This window comes from Geotrypetes seraphini, chromosome 4 (assembly GCF_902459505.1).
Source record: "Geotrypetes seraphini chromosome 4, aGeoSer1.1, whole genome shotgun sequence".
NCBI classification, from domain to species: Eukaryota; Metazoa; Chordata; class Amphibia; order Gymnophiona; family Dermophiidae; genus Geotrypetes; species Geotrypetes seraphini.
This window is the reverse complement of record NC_047087.1, coordinates 71872323-71885000: the sequence shown is the minus strand read 5'-3', so window position 1 is coordinate 71885000 and position 12678 is coordinate 71872323. Positions and strand designations below refer to the sequence as shown.

At 40.2% G+C, this 12678-nt stretch overlaps 1 protein-coding gene across 1 annotated transcript in view; it reads left to right on the top strand.

Moving 5' to 3' along the window:
• ARL6 (ADP ribosylation factor like GTPase 6) overlaps positions 1 to 12678 on the top strand; it is a 50043-nt gene that overhangs the window by 21506 nt on the left and 15859 nt on the right. The window contains exons 3-4 of the mRNA XM_033941518.1: positions 4391 to 4452; positions 6785 to 6853. Coding sequence (XP_033797409.1) covers positions 4391 to 4452; positions 6785 to 6853 — 131 coding nt within the window. The remainder of the gene's footprint in view (positions 1 to 4390; positions 4453 to 6784; positions 6854 to 12678) is intronic.

Sequence of the window (12678 nt, the reverse complement as noted above, 5' to 3'; positions counted from 1 at the left end):
CATGCAAAATCAGTTTGCGCGTGCTAAATCGGTTAGCACACCTTAGTAAAAGAGGGGGTGTGATTCAGATGCTTGAAGGATTGCAATGCACATCTGAAGGGAAGTTTAATAATGAGGCACCTGCATTTATGTGCCACTTGAGTCTGTAAATGTACAGAAAATTAACTGTTTTGTGTGGGGGGGGTGGGGGGACTTTATCAACAGGCGCTACCACGTTAGCATGCACTAAATCCTAAAGACGCGCATAGTAATTTAATGAACATCTTTAGCAGTTAGCATGTGCTAACGTGTTTAGTCCCTGGAGGAAAGGCGGGAGAGGGGAGATATGATAGAGACGTTTAAATACCTACGTGTAAATGCACACGGGTCGAGCCTCTTTCATTTGAAAGGAAGCTCTGGAATGAGAGGGCATAGGATGAAGTTAAGAGGTGATAGGCTCTGTAGTAATCTAAGGAAATACTTTTTTACAGAAAGGGTGGTAGATGCATGGAACAGTCTCCTGGAAGAGGTGGTGGAAACAGAGACTGTGTCTGAATTCTAGAAAGCCTGGGATAGTCACATGGGATCTCTTAGAGCAGGGGTGTCAAAGTCCCTCCTCGAGGGCCGCAATCCAGTCGGGTTTTCAGGATTTCCCCAATGAATATGCATGAGATCTATTAGCATACAATGAAAGCAGTGCATGCAGATAGATCTCATGCATATTCATTGGGGAAATCCTGAAAACCCGACTGGATTGTGGCCCTTGAGGAGGGACTTTGACACCCCTCTCTTTGAGTGAAGAAGAGATAATGGTTACTGCAGAAGGGCAGGCTGGATGAGCCATTTGGTCTTTATCTGCCATCATGTTTCTATGTTTCTATTGATAAATTCCCTCCTAAGTATCGTGGTGTAGTGAGGGGGGGGTCTGTCCCAGGCACCGTCTTGGTGGGTGTGCTGGCACCCATCTTCCTCTCTGTTCTCTGTTCCTTTGCTGCCTCACCCCCCCCCCCCCCCACTACCGTGTACCCGCATCCCTTCCCTTCCCTGTACCTCTTTAACATTTCCAGCATGAGCAGCAACCCCAACCTGCTGCTCATGTCAGCGTCGGATCTTCCTCTGACATCACATCCTGGACCTGCGCCACGGTAATGGCTTTTTAATCTTCAATAAGCACGTTAGTTCTTACCACAGCTTATTAAAAGGACCCCATGGTGTACAGTTTAAAATTTTTGGAACTTTCATTGTGTTTTAGTATTATTATTATTATTATTACTACTATTATCATTATTTCAGGGACTATGTTGGAAATTGAATGCACTTTTTCTAGAGTGTGCTGTATTTGCAAATAGTGGATACTTTACTTAAAGAATAAATACTCTTTTTTAAAAAAAAAAAATGCACAATATTTTTGAGACATAAAAATGACTCCAAATTTCTGTTGTTTCCTGTCATTTCATCCTAAAACAACAGGAAAATGGTCAATGTCATTGCATTTTCCTTGTCATTTCAAATGAATGCATATCCCTAAGAAACACTGCCTCCACAGAATCCCAGAGCTCAGCTGAGCCACAAATCAAACAAGGGCCCTGGCCAGACTTCATTTTAAGCAATGTGCATTTAGGGGGAAATTCTAGAAATGGCGCCCTACTGGCACCTAAGTTAAGTAATAAACACTGTTTAAAATGGCAAAAAACAGCACTGCTAAAGTACCTGCCGGTGTGTAAATAATACACATTGGAATCAAACCTACATAGGTGCTTTAGGCCACCAAATGCCACTATACTAAACTATACTATACAGGTCTTATATCCTGCAATTTTTGAACAAGGATTCAATGCGGCTAACAAAAGACTTTGTTCAGCGTTACAGTAGGAACAGTGCATGAACCAAGAGAGATCAGTAGACATATGTATTCGCTAGAGTAATCTTATAAGGAAAAGAGATATGTCTTAAGTGTCTTCCGGAAGCAGAAGTATGAGGAGATCTGTCATACAGATGTAGGGAATTTATTTCAAATGTTTGGAGCTTGGAATTTGAAAGTGGACTCAAACATCTTTTTTTCGGTGAGGGAAAGGGAAAGGAATCTTGAACCGTTGTGTTGATCTTCAGTTGAGGAAGGAGGGTGTAATCTTGATGTTTGTGGTGAGCCCTTGAGAGGTTTTGCCGTATATGGCTTTGTGGATAGTGCAGGTCATTTTGAAGTGTATTTTTTTTCTTTATTGGTAACCAGTGTTGTTATTTTAGAAGTGGAGTGTCTTTTTCCATTTTACTGGCTCTGAGTATCAGTCTGGCTGGTTTTCTGAAGTGGCTGTAATTTTTTTAGTTCCTTTTCCATGATACCATACTATAGAGTTACAGTAGTCCAGGTATGGTAGTAGTATTGCTAGACTGATTCTCCTAAATTTGTTTTGAGTTAGAACTGACCTTGTTCTCAGTTGTCTTAGGCCCTCTTTTACTAAGGTGCGCTAATCGATTTAGCATGTGCTAAACGCTAACGCGTGCATGTTAGTCTATGGACACGTTAGCATTTAGCATGTGCTAATTCGATTAGCGTACCTTAGTAAAAGAGGGGGCTAGTCTGAAGAATTTTATCATCACTGCATTGATTTGTGATGTCCAGTACTTTGGAAGTTCTTTCTATTTTTAGCTTCACTCCTGAAGTTAGTTCTATTTCTGTCCATGTTATGAGCTGAAGTCACCGAACCAGAGAATCTTGGTCTTGGACTTGTTTAGTTTGTGTCCAGTCGCTGAAGTAGTCTATTATATGTTTTACATGTTGTAGTGTATTATCAAATGTATTTCTGGTGTCACAAAGGAGAAAGATGTCATCTTCATATAAGAGGATTTGGGTTTGAGGAAGGGTGGAACTTTTGCCTAGAATGCACATGTATAGATTGAATAAAGAGGGAGGGAGTAGAGATCCTTGTGGAACTCCGCAGGTGGCCTTCCAGCTTTGTAATTTTTTTTTCATCCTTCCATACCTCAAAAAATCTACTTTTCAGGAATTGGAAGAATCATTGTAGTACATTTCCTTGAACTCCCAACTCATTTAGTCTCATTAATAGAAGCGAGTGATCTATAGCATCAGATGCTGCAGCTAAGTCAAATTGGATAGAATAGTCTGAGTGCCTTTACCTAGATGAAGTTTAACCTTAGAGGTGAGTTCCAATAACAATGATTCCGTGCTGTGCAATGCCCTGAAGCCATGTTGAGAGGTGTGAATGCCATTCTTTTTGTCCAAATATTGGGTTAGTTATGTGTTAATGCAGAATTCTAATAGTTTTGCAGGCCATGAAAAGCTTGCTACTGGTCTAAAGTTCTCTTGTTAGGTCTAGTCCTGGTGCTTTGGGTATTGAGGTTAGGGTGATGTTGGATATTGCTGTCAAGTATTTGCCTTGGTTCAGGCATGTGTTTATATGTACTATCAGCCACTGCAAGAACTCTGGTGTGGTTTGTTCCAGTAGGTGTGCTGGGCAGATCTCTAGTCGACAGTGTTTTGGGGAGAGTCTTTTAATTCAGGTTTTAGTATCTTTTATGGAGATTGGTGAGAATTCTGTCCAGTTTCTGTCAGCTAAAATGCCATTTGTTTTATTAGCATTTTTGTTAGATACTTCCACACTGTCCTCAAAGGGTGGGATGTTGTATGTTGGAGTCATTAGTTATGTCTTTGATATCCATGAGTGAATAAATCTTTTTGGGGGAGCTTTTGGACTTCTCTATTTGATCTTCAAAGTACAGTATTGCTTCTTTGCCTTGTCTATCACTTCTTTATATTGGGCGGGGCTAATGCTGGAAGTGGCGTTAAGTGGCCTTAAGTGCCTATGTAGGTACGATTCATGGCATAGATAGATGCCAGGGAAAAGGAAAGAAGGTAAGAAGCTTTGAGGCAGAGCAGAACAAACAAAAAGAGACACTGGAGACTTTTGACGCTTCTTTTTGGAAGGAGAGACGCCATCACATTCACACACACTGACCACAGTACATTATATGTTTATAATTGTCCCCTGAAGAAGGCGATGGAGTCATCAAAACTTGGATCCTAGTTGGGACTTTGCATTTTGGGACTTTGCTTGTTTTAGCATTTTTAAAGATTTTTTTTTTACACTTTGGTACAAACTGTAAATAAAGGATTTGTGACCGCAGATTGGATCTGACATCTCCAGTGCCTCTTTTTGTTTGTTCTGTATAGATAGGTGCCATAAATGTAGGCAAAGAAAACCTTGGCCTACATTTCCAGTGCCTATCTTTCACGTAGGAATGATTATCTATAAGACGCCATCACATGATTGACAAGTGATCGGTGGCTGCCGATATCGATGCACTATAGAGAATCTGGGTCCTAAAGTTTAATGTAATGAAGAATTTATATATTTTTTAATCTATCCATCCTCTGCTTTACTTTCTTTTGAAGGCTCAAACCCAAGATATTGTTCCAACAATAGGATTCAATATAGAGAAATTCAAGACATCCAGGTAACTTCATAATTAACATATTTGCACACTTAGAAAGAATATATTTTAAGAATGAAAAACAAACTCTATTCTGTCTTCTAATGCATGATCAATACTTTCTGTAAAATAAAATGCCCCTGATTTTAGGATCTATATCTTAATATAAGAACATGAGTTGCCATACTGGGACAGACCAAAGGTCCATCAAGCCCAGTATCCTGTTTCCAACAGTGGCCAACCCAGGTCACAAGTACTTGGCAAGATCCCAAGGAGTAAAGCAGACTTTATGCAGCTTATCCTATGATAAGCAGTGGATTTCCCTTAACCATCTTAATAATGGGAAAGGGGAAGGAAAGTGGGACTTATATACATCTTTATATAGTTTTACAACCATATTCAAATCAGTTTACATACAGGTACTTCAGGCATTTTCCCTATCTGTCCCAGTGGGCTCAAAATATTTCTAATGTATTTGGGGCAGTGGAGGATTAATTGACTTGCCCAAGGTCACAAGGAACAGCACATGGTTTGAATCCACAACCTCAGGGTACTGAGGCTGTAGCTCTAACCACTATGCCACACTCTCCTCTAAACCTTTTTTAAACCCTGTTAAGCTAACTGCTTTCACCACATTCTTCACAAATTAATTCTAGATGCACATCAGGAAGAATAATCCAAATCATAGTTACCTTATGCAAAGGTCTACCTTAGGAGTCAGCATCCAAGGAAAAGATCTGGGTATTATTGTAGACACTACACTGAAATCTTCTGAGTGTATAGCTGCAGCAAAAAAAAAAAAAAAAAAAAGAGAGCAAACAGATGCTAGGAATTATTTGAGATGGGTATTCTTACTGTCCATGTTATTTCTGTCCATGTTATGAGCTGAAGTCACCGAACCAGAGAATCTTGGTCTTGGACTTGTTTAGTTTGTGTCCAGTCGCTGAAGTAGTCTATTACCGTATATGTTTTACATGTTGTAGTGTATTATCAATTATATTTCTGGTGTCACAAAGGAGAAAGATGTCATCTGCATATAAGAGGATTTGGGTTTGAGGAAGGGTGGAACTTTTGCCTAGAATGTACATGTATTGATTGATTAAAGAGAGAGGGAGTAGAGATCCTTGTGGAACCCAGCAGGTGGCCTTCCAGCTTTGTAATTTTTTTTTCATCCTTCCATACCTCAAAAAATCTACTTTTCAGGAATTGGGAGAATTAGCATGACTTAAGAACTTTAAAGCATGACAATTTGATTTAAAGTGTAGTAACCTATGAATTAATTAATTCAGGTGGCAAGTTTGTAAATTGGCGCCTCCTTCTTGGCATCTCAATGCAGTGTGAGGAGCACCCTGATACTACTACAGAATACAAGTGGAAACCTGCACTTATGCTAGGAATTATTAGGAAAGAGATGATAAATAAGACCTAGAATATTGTAATGCCTCTTTTTCGCTCCATGGTGTGTCCTCACCTTGAGAATTGCACACAGTTCTGATTGCTATATCTCATAAAAGATATAGCATAATTAGAAAAGGTTCAAAAGTGAAAAAAAATTATAAAGGGGGCAGAACTCATATAAGGAAAGACTAAAGAGATTGGGGCTATTTAGCTGGAAAAGAGAGGGTTGCGGGATGATTTGATCGAGGTCTACAAAATCCTGAGTGGTGTAGAGCAGGCATGAATGAATCAATTTTCCAACCTTTCAAAAAGTACAAAAAACCAAGAGACGGTCAGTGAAATTGCTTGGGGATACTTTTAAAACAAATAGGAGGAAATATTTTTTTTTACCTCGAAGAATAGTTAAGCTCTGGAACTTGTTGCCAGAGGATGTGGTTACAGCAGTTAGTGAAGCTGGGTTTAAGAAAGGTTTGGGCAAGTTCCTGGAGGAAAAGTCCTTAGTCTGCTATTGAGACAGACATAGGGAAGTCACTGCTTTCTCTGGATCGGTAGCATGGAATGTTGCTACTATTTGGGTTTCTCTCAGGTACTGTGACCTGGATCGGCCACTGTTGGAAACAGGAAATTGGCATAGATGGACCTTTGGCCTGACCCAGTATTGCTGTTCTTATATTGATGAAATGTAATTAAAAAGGGGTTTATATGCAAAATGGAAAAATGGTTTGTGTAAGTAGAGTGAACGAGAATGGGCAGAGGTCAGGAAGGCTACAATGCTTGTGAAACAATATGCTAGGAGTAGATATGACTGCTCCTCATGTTTGAAGGTCTCTTCACATAGTCATAAAATAATGATGCATTCATATTATCGGCACATTTACTAACATTTTGCCTTTTTGAACCTTTTTGTGGCATCTCCAGTTGTAGCATATAAGGTCTCTCATGTTCTTCTCTTTTTCAGTTTATCGTTTACTGTGTTTGATATGTCTGGTCAAGGTAGATACAGAAATTTATGGGAACACTATTACAAGTAAGTAAGAAGGCACTGAGGGGTAAATTCTCTATTACTGCGTTTAACTTAGGCGTGCTTTGGACGTCCGATGTAAGTGAATAATTACGGAGTTAAGGGTCTTAATTAATGTTAATTGGGAAATAAACGACACATAGACGTCCCTAAGAGGTAGTTGACGGACTGACGTCTACAGAAAGCATAGTCCCGTCTCCAGCTCTGGACGTGGGCGTTCCGTGGGCATTCCATGGGCGTACCAAATGGGACGCTAGATAGGCGCTACCTGAGCGATCGCCTGCGTCTAAATATCGTGTATTATGTAGACGTAAGAAACCCTGGTCTAACTTGGACTTCAATGCCGTTTCAACTTTCGAAATTGCGGCTCTTTGTTAGACGCGAGGCAGACGTTCGCTGTGTTTTTTCATCAATAATTCCAATAGTGAGTTTGAATAGGTAATTTTCATCTTTTCTCTGTCCTAATAAATATAATGCCAATGGAACACATTATATTGCATGGATAACAAACCACATTTCTGCCCGAACAATAATATAATTTACACATGGCTTTTACAACCCCCTTTTTTCTCAACAAACAGCACTGCAATCGGCTAACTTTTGAAAGCAAAGAAAAAACAACACACATTATCAGCACTTAAAAAGAGAATAAACAGATACACACCTTAACATTCAGCTTCCCTCATTGCAAAATGGAGGTCTTCAGTTGCACAAAACTGACCTCATTGTGACCTCATCAATCTGCACCTTCAAAGTAGTATGCCACAATTAAAAGATGTGCTGGGTGTAGAACTCACAACCTCTGGATGTTAGGAGCACAGGCTGGCTCCTAACACATAGAGTTACTTACCATGGCTCGGACATCCTAAGCAGTGATGAGAGGAAACCTTTCCTCTGACAGCAAGATGACATTTGTGGATCGCCTGGTTAATGTGCTCTCATCACTGCTTAGGATGTCCGAGCCATGGTAAGTTGAAAATAGGTTTGCCTGGAAAGGGAAATGTGCACCTTACAAATGGCAAAGTCCACCATGTAGACCCTGTTATAAGGGCTAATAGGAAAAAACTAGGACCTTATTAAAATGAGCAAAGGTGGGAGTCGAACCGGGAAGTTTCAGAGGTCAGAGCTTGAAACAGGAGCATTACCGTGTTGACCTAGAAATGCTTTCTTATGCTTATAGCAGTTTGGATTTGCTTATACCGCTTCTTATAGGCCGTTAATTCTGCTAGGAGACAAAACACTGCAGTTGTATATTATTGTTTCTTCACCATTTCAGAAATGTATACTTTACCATGATAAAACCTAACAAAGTATGCCATGTTTAAAAGGAGAAATATAAGATGAGTTGAACTCAAATTCTTAGCATGGAAGGGGGAAAAGTTTATTTTTCTGCTACACAGCAAAGTTGTACAGTAATGTTATATTCAACTCCTATAAGAAGTGGAAAGCATCATCAAGGTGCACCTGGAAGGCAGATATGCCACAAGTAAAATACAGGCTGGGATTTGAACCCTCAAAGCCCAGAAGATTGGTAGAGAGTGCCTTTCCTCACTGACCTACAGCACCTTTTGCTCCAATGTCTCTGGCTCCCTTGTCATATCATATCTTAGTGAAGTGCTAAGGGAAAAGGAGTTTAGCTATAATGTCATAGTAGGCTGAGACAAAAGAGTGGTAGCTCAATGGTTAAAAGCGCTGCTTTCACTGAGCCCCAAACCCATATTCCCAAGTGTGCTTGAATACATGTGAGGTGGAGCTCCATTTTTCTCACACGCTAATCTTCATTCTAAGCACTGTACTAATGGATATATGTCTGTAAGTAATCTGTTCCGTTTAGGCGTCATACCCGGAAAAGTGGTGTTTTTTTGCCCTTACCGATCAGCGTCATTTGTGCTGCAATTCTTTAATACATATTTGATATTTGTTTTCTACTTGAAAACCTTCCAAATCTTTAGGCATTCCTTTGCTTAAACTTATTAGAGTTCATCCTGATATGATAGCTAATGAGTATAGACAGCTCAGTCAAGTGTGATATGAAACAGTGGTGAGATGGACTTAAGTAGAAGCAGCTGTAGCTCTATGTGTTAGGAGCCAGCCTGTGCTCCTAACATCCAGAGGTTGTGAGTTCTACACCCAGCACATCTTTTAATTGTGGCATACTACTTTGAAGGTGCAGATTGATGATGTCAGTTTTGTGCAACTGAAGACCTCCATTTTGAAATGAGGGAAGCTTGAATGTTAAGGTGTGTATCTGTTTATTCTCTTTTTAAGTGCTGATAATGTGTGCTGTTTTTTCTTTGCTTTCAAAAGAGAGCCGATTGCAGTGCTGTTTGTTGAGAAGAAAAAGGGGGTTGTAAAAGCCATGTGTAAATTATATTATTGTTTGGGCAGAAATGTGGTTTGTTATCCACATTTTTCTAATGTCCAACCCAGACCATGCTCACACGCTAATCTTCATTCTAAGCACCTTCACTTTTGTTTCCTTGCATCCTAACAGTTCTCAGAAGAGATACTTTCATTTGCTCCTAACTGCAAGCCATTCTAGTAGGAATGTGTTTCTTTTGATGCAATATAGGCATTGGCCAACAGCTATGAGTTAAATCAAACTTCAGAGGGCTTGGACAGGTGTTGAAGAATGATCCAGTTAGGGGGGGATGTTTTTGGTGGGGGGAGGGTGTTCAGCATGAGAGAGAACAGGTTGCATTAAATATTAGACAATGGGCTGCACATAATAAAAGCTGAAGCATAATATTGATATGTAAAGGCAAGGCTAAAGAGTTACCAGGTGTCCTGGCTGAGAAATGAATATAAACTATTTGCTAACCTTACTCAAGACTTGAACCCCCTGATGTATGGAAGATGAAAAAGCAATGCTTTAAGGCATAGAGCTATAGAGGTAACTTTGTTTAGAACATAGAGCTTCGTATCAAAGCTTAGAGATGTGAAGGAAATGACTACAATGTCACTACAGCTGTATATGGCAAAACGACATCCAATACACATCCAATTAGATTTGAATCCTAACGGTTCCTATGACGTAAGCCGCTAATTAGGCGTGCTTAGTATATAGAAAGCTTTGGCACAGCCATTTTTCCTATGTAAGACCCCCTCATGTGAGTTGGTGTTTGTGGTGTTCCGTTTCCTCAATGATGAAACTTTGTGCTATGACTTGGCTGTTCTCCTTTATACTCCCTTCTGCCTTTGACACTCCTCCCCACCCCCATTATCTGTATTTCTTTAGTTTATGGATTTTTCTGGGTGTTGGTGTGAGGGATTGTTAAGGACTTAGGTTTTGTGTTAAGTGTGGAGGGGAATCAATTGTTAGGGAAAAGAAGGGGCCAGGCCAGGTTACACACAGATGCCCACACCCACCACTCTCCCTGCTTTCATAATGTCATGGTCTGCCCCACCTCCATTTTCCATATCTGCAACTCTCCATGCAAGAAATTCGATTTCCGTTTTGGAGTCATGTTGTAAGGTGAAGACATCTTTTCAGGCTACTTGTAGAACACGTTCAAACACCCCCCCATAGGACAGCCAATGAGGTGTGATGGGCGTGGTTAGGAAGCGGTACAAGCAACCACGCCCGAATGGCGCCCAATAGGCATTGAGAAAGTTTTCCCGCCCTACTGACGTCAGACGCTACATAGGCGTGCATGGGTATAAGAAGGTCCAGGTGAGTAGTGTTTCCTTTCTATTCTGTCCTATTGCTTATGCAGATGTTTGAGACTTTACTCTGTCTTAGTCTTTTACATTTTTTTCCTATCTCTGCCTCCCATTTCTCTCTATTCCACAGAGCCATTAACAAGCTACATGTCATTCTAATAAGTTGTTTTATCTTTTCTAGAAGCAGCTCAGATAGTAAGTCCAGGTGAGAATGATATTTTGTAAGCTACTTAGGTGTCCTTATGATAGAACTAAAGAAACCAACCAGCAAAAACTGACTTCTCTTTATGGGCTTTCATTGTGTGCTATTGTTTATAATAGTTATTTTATTTCTGATATCTCTTACTCTCCATTCCACAGGGCTGACAAAAATGACTGAGAAGACTGATAAAGACCATGCTGGTAGAAATTTTGCTGGTAGAAATATGGATATGTAAGTAAAATGGATATGTTCATACATCTGAGAGGGTTTACTCATAGAGCTAAAGTTAATTCTTTGTATAATCAAATTACAGGCAAGTTAAAATCAGGTGAGGAATGGTTCTGTGTACTAACTCATTGATAAGAATAGGTCGGGTGTGTTGGGGGGGGGGGAAACACTGCCATTCAGTGGACATCCAATCAGTGTACATGGTTCAGGTGGAAAACTCCTAATGAGTGCCTAATGGCTGCCATTTTTAATAAGGAGTCTAAAGGTATGTTAGCAGCTCTGTTACTTCTAGGTGTGTGTTCTGCCACAACTTCAGTGTTTAATTTTGGAGACATAGGTCTTTGTTAACAGTTTCTCTCTATTCTTCATTTCAGGTTAACTCTGCTCATCACCTATGTGTTTGCCAGAGAGAGACCAGACAAGCAGCTCAGCACACCAGCTTGCACCTAGCCAAACAGTTGTAGGTGAGAATGATATATGGTAACCTTTATTTGCTTACTCTACTATTCTTCACTTGAGTCACTCTTCTGATGAGTGAAATAAATGTTCACAAAGCTAACATGTTTCACACTTCTATTGTTCTCTTCACACAGGTATCCTTGATGACTTTCAGGAACAATAGTAAATTGATAATGTTGGCCTCATAGAACACCATGGCACGCATTCCTGCTGTTATATGCACACAAACTTTTTGTTTTCAGTTAGTCTATTCCCTCACATGAGTTCTAAACAGTAGCAGTGGAGGATTACAAGTGATATTAACCCACACCATCAGCGAGTTAAGGCTATTGCTTTAACAACTATACCACAGTGACATCTAAGCAGCTCAACATAAATGAGGTTAACACTTTGCTTCAGGGAAGGGAGGACAGATATGGACCTTGGGGGTTGAACCCCCTGTTTGTGAACCTTGTGTAAACCAGCTTCTTCTCTTTTCTGTTTTCAGGCACCTGTAGTTGTTCCTGCAGTATTGTCAGATGGGGTTTTGTATTACTGAGAGCAGTGCAGCTGTGAGCATCTTTGTGGTTTCCACACCTGCTTAACCAAAATAGTGCAGCTCAAGAACCAGAAGGATAGATTGAGGTATCTGGCCTTTACTTCCATCACCTTCCGTGAAAGGAAGAAAAACCCACATGTCTCATTTGGATTCTCCTGGTGTGGAGCCAACTCTTACTAGCAGTAACCCTATTCCTCAACAACAAATCTACCACAGTGACTTATATTCTCTTCCTTATGTAGCCATTTACTTTGGAACAGGGACTGGCTTACTTTGCACATCATAGCTGAGATGTCGTCATCTACCTACAGTTGCATATACCCTTGCATTCACTTGCTTCTTTCCTAGATTCTGCAATGATTTGACATCAGAGTGGCTAGCAGGTAATAGAATGAATGACAGACCCCAATAAAGATTGTCAAACTTTCTATATGTCACCTTGTTGTTATATTGAAAAGGGCCCATTCAGCAGTCCCTCCTGAACCCCTATCTACCTTGGACTCTGTCCACTAAACTGCTGATGCTACAAGGTTAAAACCACACAGGAAAGTTTAAACTATAAATAATTTTTTATTCAAATATAAAACTTTAAAAAATTTAAACTTTTGAAAAAAATAACTATTTACATAACACATAACGCAGGGAAAGAGGGTGGGTGCCCCCCAAGAGCAGCTTGAGCTACCTCAGGCGAGGGGGGCGGAAGAGGTGCAGTTATTGAGAGGGTGTATGGCTGCTGGCACC